The sequence below is a fragment of the Patiria miniata genome, unplaced genomic scaffold, assembly GCF_015706575.1.
Source record: "Patiria miniata isolate m_02_andy unplaced genomic scaffold, ASM1570657v1 HiC_scaffold_1, whole genome shotgun sequence".
NCBI classification, from domain to species: domain Eukaryota; kingdom Metazoa; phylum Echinodermata; class Asteroidea; order Valvatida; family Asterinidae; genus Patiria; species Patiria miniata.
The window spans coordinates 6827501-6850470 of NW_024037047.1; the positions used below are offsets into that span (position 1 = coordinate 6827501).

General features: G+C 40.8%; 2 protein-coding genes and 1 non-coding gene across 4 annotated transcripts in view; 1 reads left to right on the top strand and 2 right to left on the bottom strand.

The window, feature by feature from the left end:
* Positions 1-3576, top strand: part of LOC119732375 (retinoschisin-like) — a 4909-nt gene extending 1333 nt beyond the window's left edge. Inside the window, exons 2-5 of the mRNA XM_038205881.1 lie at positions 951-1212; positions 1508-1643; positions 2014-2185; positions 2528-3576. Coding sequence (XP_038061809.1) covers positions 951-1212; positions 1508-1643; positions 2014-2185; positions 2528-2674 — 717 coding nt within the window. The 3' untranslated portion in view covers positions 2675-3576. The remainder of the gene's footprint in view (positions 1-950; positions 1213-1507; positions 1644-2013; positions 2186-2527) is intronic.
* Positions 3577-4814: 1238 nt separating this feature from the next.
* LOC119721176 (lipase maturation factor 2-like) lies at positions 4815-21672 on the bottom strand. Of its 2 annotated transcripts, none has more exons than XM_038191078.1 (14): positions 21544-21672; positions 20340-20500; positions 19114-19367; positions 17610-17861; positions 16648-16800; positions 15362-15485; positions 14015-14155; positions 13698-13803; positions 12613-12712; positions 11050-11235; positions 9249-9417; positions 7237-7327; positions 6809-6920; positions 4815-5933 (listed from the first exon to the last, which is right to left on the bottom strand). In XM_038191078.1, the coding sequence occupies exons 2-14, from the start codon at positions 20431-20433 to the stop codon at positions 5772-5774; spliced, it is 1944 nt and encodes a 647-aa protein (XP_038047006.1). In that variant the 5' UTR covers positions 20434-20500; positions 21544-21672; the 3' UTR covers positions 4815-5771. The 2 variants fall into 2 exon arrangements, with proteins under 2 accessions (XP_038047006.1, XP_038047015.1); XM_038191087.1 differs by having other exon boundaries at positions 21540-21672.
* Trnaa-agc lies at positions 17327-17399 on the bottom strand. Its single transcript has one exon. It is a non-coding gene; the product is annotated as a tRNA-Ala (tRNA).
* Positions 21673-22970: the final 1298 nt, after the last annotated feature.

The window sequence follows — 22970 nt, forward strand, 5'->3', positions numbered from 1 at the left end:
GATGGTTTGTGTACTCGGTGATAAATACAATCAACCAAAAGGTTCTCGATCATTGCGTCAGACACGGTTGGAGCTTCGGTCAAATAAGTAGGCTCTTTTCTGATCGTCGTTCAATGCTCTATGCGTATACGTAGCTGCCTATTGATCGCGTTGGTGTGGCTTGTGAGTCGCTGATTAAACTTAACGGATTGTCAATCATCGCACCAATCAGAGAAACTTTCAGGCAAGCTTCAGGTTGAGGCTTTTTCACGATTGTTGTTCGGTGGTCTGCGTGCGTCCACCTTTCAATTCGCGTTGGTTTGTGTGAGTCATTGACAAATACATCCTGTAGCGGATTCGTGTTCAGAATTCACCTGCATCGTGAAGAATGGACGGAGCAGCAGCTTTGGTTCTGATGCTGTCAGCAATGGCAGGTAAGGTTTAATATGTGGCACGTCATATCAGGCTCGGGGATACAATGGGCATTCTAATCCATTATATTTTCAAACAAAACCTCAAATGGCAATAAAAGATCGCTATTGAATTTGATTATCTTGAATATTGAGTCGGTTTTAACGGTTTGACCAGAGCATTATTTGGGGATGTCTATACAACATTTGATTTTGATGTGAGAATCGGCGTGGTGGAAAAAATACAAAGAATGTTCAACCGCTACATCTGGTACCAGGTTGTAAACATGTACATACAAAATCTAGTGACATATAATGAACTTTCAGAAGCCGTACGATTAACCCCATCAACACCATTGTTTTGAAACCCTTCAGGGCCAGGTGCATTACACACCCATCCTTATTTCCATATGCTTCAGCTTATTTTCGTAAAATGCATATAGGTGCTATTTGTTTCGGGTTATAAGTTCTTTGTATTTACCCAGATTTACCCAGAAGAAAGAGATATCTTCTACTGTATTCGATCTCAAAGGGGCTAATGGTGTCGTGTTTTCCTTGCACACTCACATCATAGTGATGGTCTCCTGCCATCAAATCTGCTTCATCGGATCGGAGTACAACCCACAATCTGGTATCCCATCCCGTTGGTTCTTACCGAACAAAGATCCGTGCAAATGCACCGCTGTACGTCTCGGTGGGATGCACATCCCTGCTTCGTCATACCACCAGGGGGCGCCCTACTATCTGTACCAGCTTTTCCTGAGCGAGGATTCCGACGAAATTCAAGCTTACTTCAACTGTGAGCCTGCAGATAACAATGCAGGTGAGAGGCATGTTTGGAATGCATCACAAAATTGCGTGTTCATATTAGTATTGCAGTAAAAGGCAAAACATTTTCTGTTTTTAATACCAAGATTGGAAACTTTCGTCAGTGCGAAATTCTTATTTTTTTTTTTTTTGATTTGCAATAACTTCCACCTTTAGTTTTATAAGATGAAAGGTCCCATCAGGGTTTTCAATTCCCAAACAAAGTTCAGAAACTCATGATCTTCTACGCAATATAAGTTTATTTTAGTATCAATATTAGTTTCGTTTGTTAACTCGTTTGTTACCAACAGAGTGTTCCAGTCTGCAGCCCCTAGGTATGGAGGACGGGACAATCCCAGATGATCGTATCACGGCGTCTAGTAGTCGGTCCTATTGCCCTTCCGGTGATGCACGCCTCAACAATAACAACAGATGGATACCTTTATAGTAGGTATCAAAGGGAAATACCTCACCTGATACTTTAAAACTCTCATATCTGTATTCACTCTACATTACTACAATATGCCACAAACCGGTCCTCAATGGGCTTTAATAAACATCATCTAAAAATTGGACCAATGAAGTTTGGTGCTGCTGAGTTTTTTTCTTTGTTTTACAATGTATATTATTTCGTTTTATATTGGTTTTCATTAAAAAGAAAATCTCCGACCGAAGCCCAACACAGATGCGCAACCAAAGCGCACACTGTTAAACGCGTTTCAATAATTGTGTTCGATTTCAAATCCATTCACACAATTGTTTTTTGAGTAAAATTGTTATTTCATTGTTCCTCATCCCTTCTTCACTCTGTGTACAGTCACGATGCCAATCCCTGGATCGAGGCGGACCTGGTTGAGAGCACAGTGGTGTCTGGGGTCACCACACAAGGTTCTGGCAACATTTGGTTTGTAGAGCAGTACAAGGTGGCGTATCAGAAGCAGCCCTCATCTGACTACGAACACGTGAAAGATGGGAACGGAAACATCAAGGTGAACATCAATTTTAAGTCTTTCTGTAAGCTAAATGCCACTTGTATCGGTAATAAAGTTTGAAAAAAAAAATCTTGTCAACTGAAATATTTTTGGATATTTGTTTGGGCTTTTGTTGGGCTAATGTTCTGAAGCTTAAAAAGAACTCAAGGAGCCCAGTCAAAAATATGGCATGATATTTTTCCCCGGACACACAAATCTGTTTTTACATATCACGGGTTGTTAACATTCTATTTTGAGTTACGATTGCCCGCTTTTCTGTATAGTCTTAGTCTAAGACAATACATTACTTAGGCTGTTCTTGTTACAAATGAGCGTTTATTGTATTGGTCTTCGTTTCAGGTATTCATCGGTAACACTGATATCGAAACCCCCGTAACTAACCTGTTTGACGAGAGTGTGGTGGCCACGGTAGTGCGCATTGAGCCTACTGCATGGGAGGGAGGTGTTGCTCTGCGTTTGGAGTTGCTTGGATGTCGCCGTGATTAATTATTTACCGCGATTCTGTTCGACAGCACTGACAAAATTTCATGCAATACAAACATAAATGCGGAGGGAGGTGTTGCTCTGCGTTTGGAGTTGCTTGGATGTCGCCGTGATTAATTATTTACCGCGATTCTGTTCGACAGCACTGACAAAATGTCATGCAATACAAATTAAAATGCGACATGGAGATAATATTAATGTTGATTGTGAATGCAAAATTTGATAGGAGGACAATTTATCGGATATCAAGAACGAACTGAAGATTTGAAATGTCATAGGCACTTGCGTGAAATGTGTACATATAAGAAGTATATGATGATGTTGCTCGGTCTTGAACTAAACATTATCTCGCGGGAAAAGACATTTGGGCTAATGTTTACGATATATATTAATATTAATCAACCTTTTATCGTTTTTTCGACCTACCTTCGTGGAATACAATTTTCAAAAGGTATCTTAAATTTTAAAAGTGTACATAATTATGTCAGACAGAAAAATTCACCTAAAGAAAAGTAACAGCGAAGTAGGCGTATGGGTTAAACACAAATTGCCTTGTGTATCTTATAAAAGTTGTTTAGCCTTTTGCTCAAATGTGCTTTCACTCTTAATAGAAACGTCTTAACTATTGCGGCACGTTGTTGTATAGGTAACAAATACATTTAATTAAGCTGATCGGTGTGCTGTAATCGTAATTCTTCAATACAATGTATAACGTTTTCATACAGTATTCGAAAGTAAAAAAAAAACATGATATGTTAAAACGTGATACATAAACGACAAAGAGAAAAATCGAATCATCGGCAATTCAATTTTATTTGGTGATACAATTTTGTTTTGTTTTTAGTAAAGGCCGGTTCTTACTTCACGCGAATGCGATTCCAAGGCGCATTTTGAAGTCAGGAAACATTGCTGGGAAATTCACCATATAGTTGAAATGCGTTCAACTTTTGCGAACTCAACGTGACGACGGCGTTTGCGCTCGCTTAAGTGCCGAAGGAACCCGCGTAATGTGGCCTTTGCTTTAAATGTATAAGCAAGTTATTCACTGAGGTATTTTGCTGTAAATAAGAAAAATTAAGAAGCGATATTATCATATTATTATTTAGGTGTACAGTTTGGTGTTAGGTGTATAGTTGTTACCGTTCTTTACAGTTTTCGACATAAGAAGATAATGTGTAAATACATGTTGATATTTATGTGTTGTCATGTTAGTACAGTGTTGGACAATAATTTTGCAAGATTTTATCAAAGACACATTTCTTGCTGCGGATCTTCAGGTTTATCAGAATATCATTGTTTCAAACATTCCGGGGTTAACTAGAGTAGAGGGAAGTTTCGTCGGTGAAGATGAATTACAGGATGCAGAAGCTGAACAAGTGTGTAATTCCCAATATTCACAGTTTGGTGTGATGTTCACCTGTGATGCCGAGTTGCCATAAAGAGAACCTTTAAAGTGGCAGTCAACTTGATCCCCTTGAAGGATATACTTTCCAATACTGTTCAATTTTCATCAATTTGTGTTTTCGTTTTATGAGTATGCTCGTGCTTGTGAAATAAAAATGCTAAGAACGAATTCCAGCATTTATTTCTGCTTGTTTCAGCTTTGCTTGATTTGCTCTATCGAATCGTCAGTGGAATCGGATCAGGTGATGCGCATTGCGATAAGATGAAATAGGTGAGATGACTTGTGGTCAGCACAAATTTGACTGTCATTTTTGGCAAAAATTTCAAAATTCTGTAAGCAGGCATGCAACTGGGGAGTCACAAAAAAAGAGGAAATTCACATCTTTCCAAGACTTTGTACAGCGTTTTTCTATTTTCAATGGCACACATTAAAAGTGAAAAAAAGAGGAAATCAGCTGATCCGAGGAAAAGTTGCATGTCTGTGTAAGAAGAACCAGTGTACATGTATATTATGTTTTTTCTTTCCGCTTGTCCCGAAATGTGTGATGTTCTGATTTGTTTTTGTCATCGTCATTTCGTTCAATAGAAATATCCATGGCAGTGTAAAATGCATCGGCAAGAGCATTAATTTCTACTACTTTCTGTCACTAGAGGGCGCCCTTGGTAGTCTGGATTTCAGAAAACGGGGGACAGCAAATATCCCAACATACCTTCTTTAAGTGAACAAAATGAGCAAGTATTTCATCCAACCTTATCGTCGTCCTTCATTTTTTTTTAAATTATATTTTCCAAAAACTTAGTTCACATTACTAGTGAATTAAACGATAGTGCTACTCAAACTAGCATAAGTAAATCTCCGTAAAATTGCTAAGTATTAACCCTAACATTCCCAAATCCCCCAATTTTATAACATGATTATTCATACACCTTTCCTACTGCTTTTCTTCGGGGAACATCTACTTCAGGAAATATATAGTCTGAAATATTAAAGACGAGTCTCCAGGTCCCCTCCTGTAAAAAAGTATTTGGTCCAATAATACTAAAAGCATCTCAACCAATCACCAACTGTTTTGGACAAAGATGAATATTCATGACCAGAAACCCTTTCCACCATTCGATGCATGACGACAGAAGCTTTACAAGAAATGAGTTATTGCTTTGAGAAATACTATATTTAAAGTTAAACTCTGTGTAAAAAGGCACTTTGCACTATTTTAGCAAACAGTCCATAGATTAATTTCATCTAGGAACTGCAAAACAGTCTAGTAACTACCTTTACTTAAAACTAATCGAAACTCATGTCAAAAAAGTTGGATCCATCTCAACCCTTGAAGGATCTTTCTCGAAGGCAAAATGGCAGGGGAACAGCAACAGGGAATGGACACACAAGAAATAAACAAGTTTACACGTAGTGCGTGCCCACAACTTCAATCGAAGACCAATATGTTTCTATCTCCTTTTTCTTTGCAAGGCGTTATCAGGATTCATTTTCTTTTAGCTGGCAAAATAACATAAAGTTGCTAACACTTGAAATTTGTGCTGAGCAGAAACTAAAGGGCTACCAGGCACTATAGTACCAAGGCTACTCAGCCTTTAACTGGTTCCCAACCTGTTATGGGCTAAACAATTTCACTTCCTGCTAAGCACCTGAGAGGCTGTTAAAGGAATGAACTTGATGACCGATTCCTTTTTTATTTCAGATGGCAATGCTGATTACCACAGCAGGCAAGAAAAGAGAGAATATAAGTGTGGGTCCTGTGAGCACTCCGAAGAAACTTCGGGCGTGTGCTAGGAGATTCTTCAGCGTATTGTCTTGAGGTTCTTGGGTCTTTGACTTTGCCTTTTTTCTGGAACTTTCCTGTTATAAAAGAGAGGGGAACATTAGAATATTCAAAATATGACTTAGGCAAAGTTATGTACTGATGCCACATTTCAATCACGTGTTTTTTATAAACCAACTTTTGAGGGCATTTTGTGTCAGGCCTTATGTAATGGCAGTGTTGTGAGTTTATCACAAGTCCTTATGAGTCAATCACAAGTCCATCACAAGTCAATCACAAGTCCATCACAAGTCAATCACAAGTCCATCACAAGTCAATTACAAGTCCATCACAAGTCCATCACAATGTCATCACAAGTCTATCACAAGTCCATCACAAGTCTATCACAAGTCCTACACAAGTCAATCACAAGTCCAACACAAGTCCAACACAAGTCAATCACAAGTCAATCACAAGTCCAACACAAGTCCGTCACAAGTCCATCACAAATCCATCACAAGTCCATCATAAGTCCGCAATAGTCCATCACAAGTCAATCGGAAGTCCATCGCGAGTCCGTTGAAAGTCAATCACAAGTCTAACACAAGTCCAACACAAGTCCATCACAAGTCCAACACAAGTCCAACACAAGTCAAACACAAGTCCGTCGCAAGTCCAACACGAGTCCAAAGTCCAGCATTTCAAATGAACTTAGACAAAAGGATTCCTCAATTATTGTTCATCCCCTGTTGCTAGTGACTGGGACTTGTGAATTGAGTTGTGCTTCACTTGTGACTGGACTTATGACAGTCTTGTGATGAACTTGCGATGGACCAACATTGAGACTTATTAACACATTTTGATACAAGTAACTCCCATGAAATCCATTTTGCTACAAAACGCCCCATTGATCAATAATAAAAAAAAATACATGTACATGTATTAGGAAGAAATGAAACAGTACAATGGATACCTGGATTATTCCATTTCGTTGTAGGTGTTCTTTGAGTCCCTTGGTTTCTTTGGATATTGCTGGCATGTACTCCCTCTCGAGTTTCCTCTTCCACCACGATGGGGAGCCAGATCTATCAAAATAAATCAAAACAAAACAAAATTGCGGATCTATCTTGGGATCAATGTATGGAGTGCCTGATCAGTGAAAATGGTGACAAAGGGAAAACATCTGCACCAGCTTAGATCCCACATTGGTATGGAGGGCCAATTCTAAAAAAAAAAAATTATAATAATAACTGAATTTGAAACTAACCTCCTATATGGCGGTATGGATCAAGTATGGACAGCCTTTGATGTCTGTCTATTGTTCTATCAGAAAGACAGCCAGAACTGTTTTCTTACTTGAAAAGGCTGTTCAGAAAACTTGACACCAAATGATCAACTTACCTGAAGGAGGTGTAGCGGTACGTGTACAGGTTTGCTCTGATGAATTTGGGCGGTTTCTCCGGAAAGGGGTTGCTTGCTATCAGATCAAGAACTAAGGAACAAATTATGATAAACTATTAGCCAATAACTCATGCGCAGCAGATCCAAACTCCATGAGGTGAATTGCTTAAAGAACCAGGTTCTAGCTTTTCCATACCAGGATTTCATTGTTTATCTTTTACCCAGCCTGCTGTAACATTACCCCTTCAGGCAATTGGCCAAGCCACAGGTAGTTGCCAGCCACACACTCTGGACACACAGTTGTGAATTTCTATATGCCCGAGGACAATGCTTTGTATTTCCCTCTGTCCCTGTAATATAACACTCTCCCATAGACTAAGCACATAACCGTACCATCGAGGACCATTTTCAACAAAAGACCCAACCTTTGAGGACTAACAGATCTTTTGTTCTCCCTTTGTGTGTCAGTCTAAAGCCATACATGTACACACAGACACACACCCAGTTGTGAATTTCTACACGCTCGAGGACAATGCTTTGTGATTCCCTTTGTCCCTGTAATATAACAGTCTCCCATAGACTAAGCACATAACCGTACGATCGAGGACCATTTTCAACAAAAGACCCAACGCTCGAGGACTGAAAGGATCTTTTGTTCTCCCTTTGTGTGTCTATCCTTGATTGTAAAGCCATACAAAAGAGCATATACACCATGTATACACACTCCACGTACGCGTATGGACATAGACCTAAGGAAGAGTCCCACAATTCAGGCTTTCTGTTGATCATACACCATTTTTAACGATTCAAAAAATAACACACGGTTTAATTACTTGATGAAATACAAATAGTACATTGGTTATTATTTTTTTTAAAATTGGCATGTGTTTAGAAAGATATAGGTATGCCCCACAAGTCGTTCAGTCAAGCAATACTAATTCTTCCCTGCTGGTGTTAGGTATTCATCCGGTAATAAACTCCCCCAAGGGGATTACAGCTTGAGATAAGAGGGGGTTGAAATCCTGGTAGGGGCTCGGGGAAAAACCCAAATATAAGCTCTATACTCGGGTTTTCTGGTATAAGAGGATTCACCCCATGCTGCATAATAATGACTCTTCAGTAGTATCTAAGAATTGTTGAGTATTGTTTTTCCAAATGCTGATTCATACTCAGAAGGAAAGCAGAATTGTAGCAGATCATATTCACATTGTCAATAAACATTGGCATTGCCTGGATCTCATTTGACACTAGGGGTGCTCTTTCCCCCCTTTTTCTCTTTCTTCTGATTAATATTTCAAAAATCCACGGAGGAAAGGGGGCACGAGTAGACTACTCCATCATTTTGAAAACAGAAATCTTCACTAGTTCTCTGGCTTAAAGGTATATATAGTCCATCATTTGTCATTTGACCATTTTATTCATTTGAAGCATCAAAAGTGTTCAAAATCTAAAGCTGACCAACTACATGTAACCTAATAAAGTTTCAGCTGAGCTACAGCTGTATATTTTGAGAAAAACAACATTCTAGTATCTCGATTTCAAATCAAAAGTTGCTGAATCATGTTTTGAATTGGACTTGAATTCAGCGTCTGAGACACATTCTTACTGAGCCAATTGCAGCTAGGCGATGTCGCGCACTGATCCAACGAATTATAGCAACCACGCGCACGTGTACGTCGTGCAAATGCTGGTGCGCACTTAGCCAAATAAAAAAAATGAACTACTATTTTAAATTTCCAACGGTGCGTCTTAAGAAGCACCGTTGGAAAGGCTTTCTTTTGTTGATTTCTTCAAAATAACAGCTTGCCAGAAAGAATAAGTTCACAAGGAATTTAGTCCCATTACTATCTTTCAACCAAGTATGTTTTTCAACAATAATTACGTCAGTTACTTTCGGATAGCTGCAAATGATGGACGGTAGCTTTAACTACTAAACAAAATCCACATGCAAACATCTTTTTCTTTTTATTTAGGGTGGGGGGCCTTGATCGCAGCACAGCATACATTCTCACCTTCTGGTTTGCCTTCCAGTAGCCTATATGCAAAGTTAATGAACCAAGGGGTGCGCTCGTAGCTTCCCAGTGCCGCAAACCACATCTGCCAATCCAGACGGGGCTGGTGCGGGGCCACAAATGGCGGTGAAACGCTCACGTTTCCCGGTTTGTACAGGAACTCATAGGCCTGTATGGAAAGGACACACAGTCGTTTTTTGCTATGCTTCCGAGGATTGGCTTTGTGTTTTCCTTTGTCCCTGTAATATAACACTCTCCCATAGACTAAGCACACAAACCTGCGTTCGAGGACAATAGGCACCTTCCTTCGAGGATCAATGGCCCCTTTGTGCTCCTTTTGTTGTCTGTCCTCAGGCGTAATGCCATGCAGGAACATCAATACAAGCTTAACTCAACACTCCAACCCCCAATAAATCTAAAGAACACAGCTATAAGCTGCATGAACTTTAACAAAAAATATCCCCTTCACACCTGTGATTTTCCAATCAATTATACAGGGTGGATAAAAAAAAAACGAAACAGAGATATAATTGCTAATTGGAACAGAAGTAGGGCACATGTGAATCAACGGGAGATATCCTCTGTTAGGGGTGAATCTCCTCTTTAAAATGACACCCTGATCATGTCATTGCATTCATGGTTGACTGAGCAGTGACCAATTTTATGATAGGGTATATTTTTGCGCCACTTTTCAATTGTGGTTTTTGTGGTGTCATTTGTCACAGAGTGAAAGGCTATGGTTACCAATCAAGGCAGGTGGGGAAAAAAAGAGATTTCACCATGAAAAGTGGCACAATTCTCTAAATAGACCCTCTCATAAAATTGGTCACTGCTCAGTCAACCGTGAATGTAATGACATGATCTGGGTGTCATTTTAAAGAGGAGATTCAACCCTAACAGAGGATATCGCCCTTTGATTCACATGTGCCCTACTTCTGTTCCAAGTAGCAATAATATGTCGGTTTTGTTCTTTTTTTTATCCACCCTGTAGAGAGCACTGGCTAGTGAAAAATAAGCCTAACATAAACACCTGTTGTGATGAGCAATCCTTTGAGAAACCCACTGGGAAGTTCTACTGTTACAAATACTGAGTAACGGCCAGAAGTGCAGCGAGAAATTTAACACGGGGGAGGGGGATTACTGGAAATATTTTTACATATTCTGGTCAGCTACATAAATTCAAAATGCAAATTGTTTTGGCAAGATAGTCCTCTAATAAGCCATTTGCGAGTCAAATTTGAATAAAATCTGGAACGCTGACTTAATCCAATGCTTTGCAGGTTTTAACTTTGCATTCTCCTGACCAAAGAGACTGTTACCATATCACGTGATTCAGGGCAATCCTATATGCTAGCAACCCCAGCTCCAGAATGGTCTGGTGTCTTTGTGCCATTCTCACCCATTGTGAACGATGTATTGGTGCCGAGCGTCTCTTATATAACCATGCAAGAGCTTTCCCCGAATCATGTGATTAGCAACAGCGTCTTTGGTCTGGAGAATTCAAAGTTAAAATGTGCCAAGCATTCTGAGCAAGTCAGTGTACCAGAGGTTTTTCAAATTTAAATCCTGTGCCAAAAAAGTCCAACATTCAGAAAACAAACATTTAAACTATTTAATGTTTTTTTCTTCAATGAAATTATATATTACATTATGTATTACATTAAAGCCGGACATAATGGGCAGACATCGGCCTTTGTGACGTATACATTTTTTAACAGTTCTTAAAATATTTGCTAAACTTTTACAAAATTAACAGCAAATTTACATCCTTACTAATTTGATGATAAAAAAGAAATAATACCTTCCATCCCTTATTGAGGTCATTGCTCCCCTCGACGACGACCTCAGGACGACCTCCGACCCCTGTCATCCTTCTGAACAGCCCGTACGAGTGAACCAGGTTGAACGACTGCACATTGTGGTGCAGTTGCCGCACCTCTGGCGAAAGGTTAGCAGACGCCGTCTGGTCAACCATGCAGTGCGGAACCTTTGGTTAAATACATTAAAAAAAACAGGGGGGAAAAGCTCACTGAATGTGAACTCCAGATCTGGGCCCAATATTATGGAAGTAAAGAGCAAGCCGAGAACCAGTTACAGCCAATGTACATCCTATGTGTTTTGGTTGGTTACCCAGTCCTTCTGATTTGAAAATCATAGGCATGGGGAAAAAATTTAAGCACACCTGGGTTTTGCTAAACGCGTGTGATTTTTGTGGTCCAAACTGGGACAATCTGGTATTTTTTTTATAATATTCATCTTTGTTTACGGTAAAGCCATTTCAAGACGCAAATGTATGCCGAGGTGTGCGGTACAGGCATGCAACTGGGAATTAAGAAAACACTATTTAGAAAACACCATGCCAAACAGGTTTTTCTCGGGATTTTTTTTCCCCGCATGCTGCGAAAGATCCTAGGAGTCACCTGATTAGACAAAATAAGACATACCACCATCAGACAAGACACTAGGGATAAAAACTACCATCCTTGACTCCGCTTCTTTGAATACATTAAAAGGAAGAAGCCCCACCCGATATCCTAAGCTTGTACTATGATCATACCGACAAAGCGATTGGCCCAGTTGATGGGTCGTGCTATTTAAGCTTCAACAAGCGTCAACAAAGAATTTTGGGGTTGGGTTTCTTTTACGGGTATCCGGGTACCGGTGTTTTACTTCAACAGAGAACCAGCCCGGGTCTGGACACTTGTGCCCTTAAGCAAGGCACTTTACCATTATTGCCTTATCCTTCGGATGGGGCGTAAAGCCGTAGGTCCAGTGTGTTGTGTAATGCAATGCACTTAAAAGAACCCAATAACACTTATCGCTGAGAGAAGGGATTTGCCCTGGTGTTTCTGGCCTCCTGTTAAAACTCCCCTGCGGAGTCTTTAGAAGAAGAAACAACCAAGTACCTATTTACAGGTAGTACAGGAAGTGGCCAGTTCCTGTACTACCCGTAAATTCCAATGGTAACAAATTCAAATTCAAATTTGCTAAGACATTTTTTGTTTCTCTGACACATATAAGGTAAAGGTAAAGATACTCATAGCCATTACTGGCCGTAGGGGCAGTGGGATGTTAGAGGTCCACTGTGTCTTGGGCGCGGCATATGAGTGGCGATGCCCAGTCCTCTCCTCTCGCCGTCTTACCTTCCCTGAACGAAACAGGTACCCATTTTACTGTTGGGTCGTCAGAGAGAGTTTTCCAGTTTTTGGTTTGAATGGGATTCGAACCGCCAACTTCCACTCCGTAGCTCCACGCTCTAACCGCTCAGCTACGAGGCCCCTCTATATACCCTCGGACACATACACTGACCAATAGAAGTGCATTTTGCTCATGAATATGTATGAGATGTAATCACGTGACTTACCAGGCTGATGGTAAACATGTAAATGGCCACACTGGTAAACACAAAACACTGGCAGGAAGACCACACCTTGGCTAGAATGCCCTGCTCTTGTGAGATCGATCTAGAATAGAAAACAAAAAATATGGAGTCAAGCACTTTGGACACAATTTGCAAACATTCAAAAAAACTAAACAGACCAAAATTGTTATTAAACATCCTACTTCATTCATTTATTCAAATGGTTTATTCAATCAAATCATGACTAGCAGTTAAAGGGATTATACATCATTTGCTTTTGCTGTAATTTTCAGAAATGGATGGAATTGGGGGGTTGGAAATATATGGCAAATATAGTTACACTGACTTTTTTGAGGTTTTGGGTTCAAAAATGCTATAAAAACCAAGAAAAACAATCATTTTCCTGTAGTCTGGTTCCCTGACTCCATTTAAGAAGAAACAGAGCAGTTTACATACATTGGGGAATTGTAAGGTCAGGGAACCAGTCTAGCTGGCTTGTACCTGTTCATAGGTGTGTAATCGATTGCAAACAAGTGCGATGGTCAACTTGGGCCAGTATTTGAAAAAAGCCAGTTTTTTCCAACGCTGATCGGCCGATCAGCGTTGGAAATTGATACAAAAATACCACTTTTCTTGAAAATGACAGTATACCGGGTGCCATGATTTTACAGGATGCTTTACACTGTCATTCACTAACAGTCCAGCAAGGTATTTCAAAATGATTTTGTAGTTTTATTTTTTGATGTTTGCAAATGTTGTATTTTTCCTTTAAGGACTGAATTGAACATGATTTACATAACTGGAATAAAATAGCAATCCCATAAAAATACCATTATTAACATTAAAATATGTGATGCGATCAAGCTAAATGAGTCGTTTGTCGGGAACTTTCACTTGGAGATACTGGCCAAAACAGGGCTACTTCATCACATCACTTCATCACATTTCTTGGTGTTCCGACTTCCAAACTTTTTTTTCACTAAAGAGGATGGCGAGCTAAAATTTCAACAAATTAACAAAACCAAACTTGTACAAATCAAATAAACCCAGAATTTTGATATTAGGTTGATGAAAGTGCAAGCTCTAACCTCCACAATGCCATGAGAACTTCAGCACCCAGTGAAATCTTGCCCAACCATATAGTATAGGGCATGATGTCTCGCAGTCCGTTAAAAAAGTCCTCATCGGTAAAAGCTGTGTGAGAAAATATAAAAACACTGCAAGTGAGAATTGCGCAATCCCCCAGCATGTGGGCAGTTTTATAAAGTCAGTGTTCCTAACCAAAATGGAAGATTTCTTTTGTTCTAGTGACTTTGACTTTTGAACTGTCGGCCCTGTGCACAGAGCCATGGAAGTAAACTAAAGTCTCTTCTACATGGACAATTACTGGATGTTTATTGCTCACCTATTTCCGATTCTACGCTGTAGTTTTCCGCGTTAATCCTGAGATTGAAGAGTCTGACCGTGCTGTACGCCAGCCCTGCGTAGACGGTGAACGACACCAGCTTGGCCAAACCACGGCCAACTCTGGCAGCAAAAGAATCGCCTAGGATACGAAACAACAGTAGCAACTAAGATTCACTGTCAATTTGCAGGCTATACTGGTTGATGTGAATAGTAATGTATACAAATATATTGACTGCTCCAAGTGGCATAGTATAAAAATATTGACTGGTTTGAGTGATATAGTAAAAATAGCCTCATGAGGCAACCGATTGATGAGCATTGTGTTTTCCAGATTCAAAGCCACAGAATTTGGAGGGTGCATGTGGATAGTATAAAAATATTGACTGCTTTAAGTGGTATAGTCCTGAGGTAACCCACTGAATGAGCTTTCTGTTTTCCAGATTCAAAGAAACAGCGAACAAAGGGTGCTTGTGGATAGTACAAAAATATTGACTGCTTTGAGTGGTATAGTCCTGAGGTAACCCACTGAATGAGCTTTCTGATTTCCAGATTCAAAGAAACAGTGTACAAAGGGTGCTTGTGGATAGTACAAAAATATTGACTGCTTTGAGTGGTATAGTAAAACTATAGCCTTGCTCTCCAGAGGCATGAGTATTCTATTTTCCAGGGTAGAAGCCATGGAATATGAGGGTACATCTGGTTAGTATAAAAATATTAACTTTCAGTGGTATGGGCTCCGTGCGCCAACAAAAGAGGGCGCCGTTTTACCACTTTTGAGAGCCACATGGACGGGACACACAGCATGTGCGTACTGTATTGGTTCGCGCGCGAAGTACGCACAACTTCCTGAATGTGCAAAAGCTATTAGCCACGGCATCTTCGCGTGAGCGTCAGGCGTCGTCAGCGCGCGATTGCCTTCGAATTGACCTTTTGATGGTCTCCCAGACTAATCCCCGCCCCCAAAAACTTTGGATCATTCAAAATACGCAGTGGGTGAATCGGGAACCAGTCTAGGTCTCCCCCAACTCTCCTTTTCTTGCTGTTGATGAAGGGGTACTTGTGCACAGAGCCCATAGTAAAAACAGGCTCCTGAGGTAACCCACTGGGCATTCTATTTTCCAGATTTGAAGCCACAGAACATGGAGGGTGCATGTGGACATTAGAAAAATATTGAGTGCTTTGAGGGGTATAGTAAAACTAGCCTCCTGGAATGATATGCGGCGTGTTCTAGTTTCCTGAGGCAAAGCTGAGGAAATAGATAGATCTCTTTGGATTTTAAAGGATCTTGGAAGGTTTGTGATAAGAAAATACCTTGTATTTTGTAAAATAATGCTTGTTTACGTACTCTTGATAGCTGGTTTATTTTTGCCCAGGAACTGATCGTCAAGTAGTGGGATGCACAACGTGACCGTCAACAGATTGAAGAAATTGTAGTTGCCTGTCAACACAATGAGAACCTGCAACAAAATCTGACCAACGACAACAAAAAACAAAGATATAAAGGCAATGTAACTATAGAATTGTGAACTAAATTATACTAAAAGATTTTGAGTTAAAAAAGTTTGAAACAGTTAAGCTCATCACCCCCTGCATATATACAAGACCTCATCAAAATATCCGTTGTTATGAACAACTCAACCTGTGTGTCCTCGTTTCAGAAGATGCTCTTGTTAATGAAATATTATGCATTAAGAGTTTGCCTGCTTGAAAAGAAATTATATCTGAATCTACCTAATCACTGCAAAACAAGAGGTCAAATAACTTCATAATGATCTTAAGAAATAGGTCTCTCTCAAAGACAGCCATCTCTGTAGCAAAACTGCAACTGCATATTTTATGCAATCAAGCACGCATTGCGCAGTGTTGAAAATGTTCCAAACACGCTTAAAGGGAAGATACAACATTTGCAAACATCAAAAAACGAAATGATCAAATTATCACGAGATACCTTACTGAATTGTTAGGGACCGACAGTCCAAATCATCCTTTAAAGTCGTGGCTATGGTGTGCTGACATTTTCAAAAAAAAATGTATTTTTCCAACGCTGGTCGGCCAACCAGCGTTGGAGAAAACTGGCTTTTTTTCAAAAACTGTTCCTAAGTTTTCGTATTTAGTTATTCTGACTTTTCTTTGCAATTGATTACACACCTGAAACGAGGTACAAGCCTGCTAGACTGATTCTCTGAGCCTACAATTCCCCAAGTGTATTAATATCTCTGTTTCATTTTAAGTGGGGTCAGGGAACCTGACTACAAGAACATGATAGGTTTTCTTGGTTTTTCCAGCGTCTACAAGCCCAAAACATGTCAGTTTAAACATATTTTCTATAACATACTAATCCTCCAAATCCATTTATTTCTGAAAATAACAGCAAAAGCAAATGTTGTACATTCCCTTTAATACTCAAAATGTGTTCAAAATGCGACACAGCCGATGTGCATTATGCAAGTTGATGCTCAAAATGCCGATGCACATGGCTGGTCTGTAGGAAATGACGTCATTGGAGAGAGACTTATTAACTCAACAAAAACTACAGATTCGCAAGTGGGCAGATTTAATCAGCCTTTACACTCTCTGGGTTCAAATTAATGCAAAAACCTGTCTAAAAACAAAAAAGTTTCTGATATTTACCTGTGAGAACCAAGAGAACAGCCTGAGGTTTCGGATCGGGACGAAGAAGAGGAACGGGGTGAAGCACTCTATCAGGTAGACGGCCGCGACGCTCAGCTTCTGAAACCACTGGGGCAGCTGGTGAGCGTACCACGCCAGGGGGGTAGGGATGCACTGGTTACAGATAATAATAAAAATAGCAGGTTCAGATAAAGCGCACAGGACAAAGCTAGATCAAGGCACTTGACAATAAATACACTTAATTAATGAATTAATGAGCTCTGAATAGTTCGGTCTTCAAATGTCAGACTGGCAGGTTTCTTGAGGGAGCTTGTTCCACAGATGGGGGCCAGAATAACCAAATGCACTCTGGCCGATCGATTTGTGGTAAGTGTTGTTGAGTCTTGTAGTTTACATTGTCGGCTGTCGCAGTGATAGAAGGTGAGGAGATTGTTTTAAGGTAGAAGGGTGCTGAGGAGTGAATGCATTTCCAGACGAAGGGCATGTTTGAACTTGATTCTCTCAGAAACTGGAAGCCAGTGAAGTTCGTGGAGGATAGGGGTGATGTGTTGAAATTTGCTGGTTCCATTTATTAAGCGGGCAAATAGGAGCAAAAAATATTAAGATTGAAGGCAAATGACCTTGAAGATGAATTATCAATGAAGTAAGTTAACATTATTGTAAAGTTGAACAATGAAATTGACTGAAGCAGGGTTTGAACCTGTGACCTCCGGATTGCTGTTCCGGTGCTCTACCAACTGAGCTATCCAGCCCCATGTTAATGGTTCCCCATTTTGTCAATGTCTTTGTTCAAGTGGCGCTAGTCAGAAACCATGAACCCGTACATGCCATGTAGCAAGGAATCACGCCCAAAGTCACGATGTAAGCAACATTAGCAATGGTTGTAAAATAAACTGGCGAAAATGGCAGGGTTTACATGCACCATTATTTTCAGGACAACCCCTGATTTGTCCGGAGCTTACCTGCGACTCGTAGTGCCAGTCCAGCGCGGTCAGCCCCCACCACGTGGGGCAGCGGCTGGTCAGCTTGACCACCCCCGAGGCGAACATGAGCCGGAACAGCAGCCAGCGCACCAGCCATAAGGTGATGGTATCGTGCTGGCTGGCCTGTGGAGGGCGCCACTTACGCAGGTGTAAAGGCGCAACGAGGATGGTTAAGAATCCAGCTTCGAGTAAGAGGATGTCCCACTGGAACCAGAGAAATGTCTGGCCAACCTACAAGTACAGTGTGAGGATTAAAGGGAAAATACAATATTTGCAAACATCAAACAATAAACCTACCAAATCATTTTGAAATACCTTGCTGGACTGTTAGTGAATGACAGTGTAAAGCATCCTGTAAAATCATGGCACCTGGTATACTGGCATTTTCAAGAAAAGTGCTATTTTTGTATCACTTTCTAACGCAGGTCGGCCAACCAGCGTTGGAAAACACTGGCTTTTTTTCAAATACTGGCCCCAATTGACCATCGCACTTGTTTGCAATCGATTACCCACCTATGAACGGGTACAAGCCAGCTAGACTAGTTCCCTGACCTTACAATTCCCCAATGTATGTAAACTGCTCGTTTCTTCTTATATTGAGTCAGGAAACCAGACTACAGGAAAATGATTGTTTTTCTTGGTTTTTATAGCATTTTCGAACCCAAAACCTCAAAAAAGTCAGTGTAACTATATTTGCTATATATTTCCAACCCCCCAATTCCATCCATTTCTGAAAATTACAGCAAAAGCAAATGATGTATATTCCCTTTAAAACAAAGATGAAAAATCAGTCACATTAATGTGGCAAACATTGCCTCAGTTTGAAGATTATATTAAGAAACAAAAGCCGTAAAAACTACAATTTTAAAAGCTGCCCCGCCCCCTGTGCTGAAAGCCAGAGTGTAACATTGCGTCAATGAGGGCAGCAAACAGAAAGGCCAGATGTTTACGTCATGGTACTGCTCTAGCACTCCCACAAAAACAAAGTCCTATATAGGTTTTCACACCGTAAATTACTTGATTTTGTTCCCCCATTGATATTATTTTATACAATGTAAATGGTTTTATAACTTTTTAAAATGTTCTGCTCAAGAAAGCAGGTCACGGGTTCGAGTCCCACCCAAGCACACTTTGTGAATTTTTCTTGTCAGCTCTTGGACAGCAGTTTACAGTGCTTAAAGAAATTATGTGGGCATGGAGAGAAAAACACACTATCACAATTACACGGAGTTGGTTGGGCCAAACGGACATTACCTCAGTTCTCATTCTGGGTAAATCAAAAATATAACTGCTGAGTGCCAAGTCCTTGTCATCTTGTTTAATATAAATATCATTTAGCAACGGTCGCAATCATGTCATTTTTTTCCAGATACTTTGCAAAATAAAGCAGGATTTGCACTGCGTATGTACCGTGAATTACTTGCATCACAACATAGAAAACCAATCCCCAAACACCACACACTAGTGACCTCACGCGTCGTACCTCGTAAACGGACAAATACAAGAACCACAGCAGCGCGAACAGAACGCTGTCCCTCATCCGGCGTGACGTCAGACCAATCACGGCCAGGAGGCAGCCCAGTATGCAAATGAGGTCCATGCCTTCCTGGGCGTCCAATCCCAGGCCAGGCAGCAGCCACATGAGGGAGGGGCGACCCTGGAAGCGCTTCTCTGGCGGGCGACCGTCGGGTTTCAGGACGACCTTGGCTGGGAGGATGCCATTATCTCCGTACAGACCTGGATAATTACCAAAAGGAAAAAGCACCCAAAATCACGTGACCATTCTTTCCGGTCGAAACCGGAAGTCATTTCAGCCTAATAATTTGAAAGTGGAAAAAGATATGAACTTGCTTTCATCGATGTTAGTGTCTGGCTGGTTTGACCATTCAAAAAATATGATCAGTGACGCCATGAAGTTTTCGAGCACCCTCTAGCAGCAGATTCAAAAATGTCCAAAACACATCACAAATTCAAGACTCTCTTTTTAATTGATTTGGACGGACGGACCGTAGAACCCTGGCACTGTATGGGGTTTTTCATATGGAACCTGTAGATGCATCTATCGCCAAACAGGCCTGGGTGGTAGTAACAAAGATAAATTTAAAAAATCTATCAAAATCCAACAACTCTTTTTAATTGATTTTGATGGATATGGCACTCAAGGACACTTGAATCATGATTCATGGAAGCTTGACCGGTACTTGAGGAGGAGGCTGACGTTATCTCTGTACAGAGTTTGGGGCAGTAATTGCGAAAAGAAAAATCATTCTACCCAAATCGTACAATTTCTTTTTGATTGATTTTGATAGTTATGGGACATGGTATTTCTGCCTAGATCCATTGGCCTGCAATGTTCTGTGACTGCAGACGTTCATGTTGATTCTTCAACTAAAACCTTGTTTCCATATCGCCATTAAGCTTAATCCCGGTTAATACTACGTGAATGTGAATGCGAAGCAAATTTGACGTCATGGCACGTTCACTGCGAAATTTGCCTGAGTTATTATTATTATTATTATTATTAATCATTTCTGGTAATGAAACCAAGGATTCCTCAAAAGCGCCCTAGGCACTGTAGCTCGCAAGCCCGAAGAAACCTGTGTTCAACTTTTTTGAATTTGCAGCGCGAATACTTGCCATGACGTCACAAATTCTCGTTCGTGTTCGCTTTTGCGCCGAGTATGAACCGGGCATTTCTTCAATTCTTACCTGGTATCTGCACATACAGCGACGCGAAGGCAAAGAGGTAGATAGCCGACATGGATCGCAGAAATAGGTCCTTGGTTGCCTGCATTCTGGCCATCGTGGCTGGTAGATGCTAGAGGGTTTGCAGAGCTTGGCCGAAATAATATCTAAGAGCACAATGGGTCCTGCATCGCATGAAAGTAGAGGGAAAAGCAATCAGTTCTTTTGATCAGCTAGAAATTTAATCATGCAGTAAAGTAAGTCAGTCATGGGCCATATATTCACGGGCCAATATATGGCCCATATATTCACGGGCCAATATATGGCCCATCAGGCTGGCGTTTATCTCCGGTTTATCTGCTATCTCCCGAAACTAAGTCATTGAATCTGATGTGTGCTTGTACATGCAGTAGTGGCAGTAGTGTTCTCTAAAGTGGCTTGTCGTCAGTCGACGTACTTTGTGGCCCTACAAAGCAACGCATGCGCGTATTCACTGCAGATGCTTTTTGCCGTCACATTTTTTTGAACTCTCAATGACGCGCTTAAGTTGCTTGCGTGTGTTCTACTTGCGCATTGCATGTAGAGTACACTTTCAAAACTCAACCCATCTAATTTCATTATGTTCTACAAAAACGCACACGAGTTCAAAATGTCTGCGCCCAGAGCGGCTTCAAAGCATCTCTGCGCGCACAATGAGTTAGCGCTCTAGTAATTTAATATAGCTCTATACCTACACATCATCAAAATAGTGCCCCCAAGAAGTCCAGCCCTTCCCACACCCGGTGCGCGGTGTTAATGTTGAGTTTGCTGACAAATACTACCCCTCCCCCCCCCCCCAACAGTTATTTTCCGGCATTTGTCCGGTGCGCTATCCACAAATGGATGATAGAGCAAGGAACAATAGCCTAGGATGAGTAGTACTTAGTAAATAAATAGTAGTAACAATTTGTCAATAGAGCACATGAGCCGAATTCCCGACATAAGCGAAATTTGACATCAGTGACTGAGTGAGGTCATGTTGAGGACATGGTGGACATCATCATACGCATACAACATGTACAAACATGACAAACGTCTGCATATTACATCCCGGCTGAGGAGATTATGCAGTATTCTACCAGAACCAGAACGTTGTTCCTCAATAAACCTGAAGCCCCCGAACATTGGAAATTTTCCTAAAACACATGATGCAAAAAGGGACAAATGTGGTGTTTGTTTTATTACCAACCATGCATGCACACTTGTCTTGCAAACACCGCCACCGGTGCACCTGCGTAAACTATCTAGACTCGACTGCACACACGTACGTCCACGTGTTCGTCCGCAACAGGTTCACAATAGACTGGTTGCCGGCCCCTCCATCCACTGTTGGATCTTGAATTATGGAGGCGGAAGACAGACACTGAAGATTCTCCAAACCTCGGCTCGGTTGGCAGCTTTGGGTAGGGAATTGTAATCCCCTTAGCTTTTATAATGGGGGTAACATTTGAGAGGTTTCTACTGTGAAACTTCAGTAGAGATGTTCTTTTGGTTCTTGCATTTAAGGCTCTGAAAATCCTTATAATTTAAAGAGCCCGCGCGCGGCCAAAGCCCCTGCTGCGTTCGCGAGCTCATAAATAATAGTTATAACTCAAAATATTCTATATTAGAGAGTTCTGAGAGAGCCATAACATTGGGGAATTGAAGAGATATGGTAATGAACCACTTGTCCGGACTTGGGGCTTCCAATTCTGAGCATTTTTGGATGCTATTGGGCTCGAAAGTGGCGCTATTTTGCAATGTTGTGGCGGGATCGTTTTTCAAGATGGCAACTTTTCCGCTTTTGGGGAAAATAGGGGTCGTCTTCTTTGGGAGAGAATATCTCGAAATGTCAATGGTCAACCCACCCAAAAAATGAAAAGAAAATGAAAAAAACTACCCCCCCCCCCCCACGGCCCCTGCAAAAAAATGTGTTCTGCCAGCATTGTCCGGCCATGTTGTAAAAGTTGGTACTTCCATACTGTCTAGTTAAACTTGCGGTCGCTGGCGAAGTTAATTGAGCGTGATGGGGAGCAATAAACAACCGTCTGTAATTTCTACACAAACCCCCTGGTGTAGGGGGTTTTGCGTAGAAATTTTAAGATACCAAACTTCCCTTAATTATTGTTTAGGTCATCACACAGAAAAACCTTATCCGCGGAAATTAAGCCACAGTAGACAGAAAATCTTGCTGAGTAGGCCTATATTCAACACGCAGAAACAGCTAGCCATCGCATTGCTTGAACAATAACTTATTTAAAAATATATGTCGTACAGGTTTGAATTTTCCCTTAATCATTGTTGAGCACAGTAAAATAAGTTATTAATAAGACAAACCAATACATTATGTTTTGTCATTACGGAGACCTTAAACTCAAAGAAAGTCTCGGTGTTCAGAGAATCTTGCTGGGTATAGGCCTATTCCACACGCAGAAACAGCCATATCGCATTGCTTGAACGACAAGTCCTTCAATATCTAGTACTGGTTTGAAATTTAACTTAATTATTGTTCAGTATAGGTGAAATAAGCCAATCAAGTATTATGACAAACCAATGTTGTAGTCGCCAGAGAACTATTTTGTCATCACGGAGACCTTACCAAAAGGAAGTCTCTGTAGACCGAAAATCTTCCTGATA

Excerpts from the sequence above, each read along its gene's own strand:
- LOC119721176 (XM_038191078.1), bottom strand. The coding sequence starts at position 20,433 with ATGGCCAGAATGCAGGCAACCAAGGACCTATTTCTGCGATCCATGTCG. Across the intron at positions 6,921-7,236 it reads TACCGCTACACCTCCTTCAG|ATCTGGCTCCCCATCGTGGT; the intron begins GTAAGTTGATCA and ends TTATTTTGATAG. Across the intron at positions 5,934-6,808 it reads AACGAAATGGAATAATCCAG|GAAAGTTCCAGAAAAAAGGC; the intron begins GTATCCATTGTA and ends CTTTTATAACAG.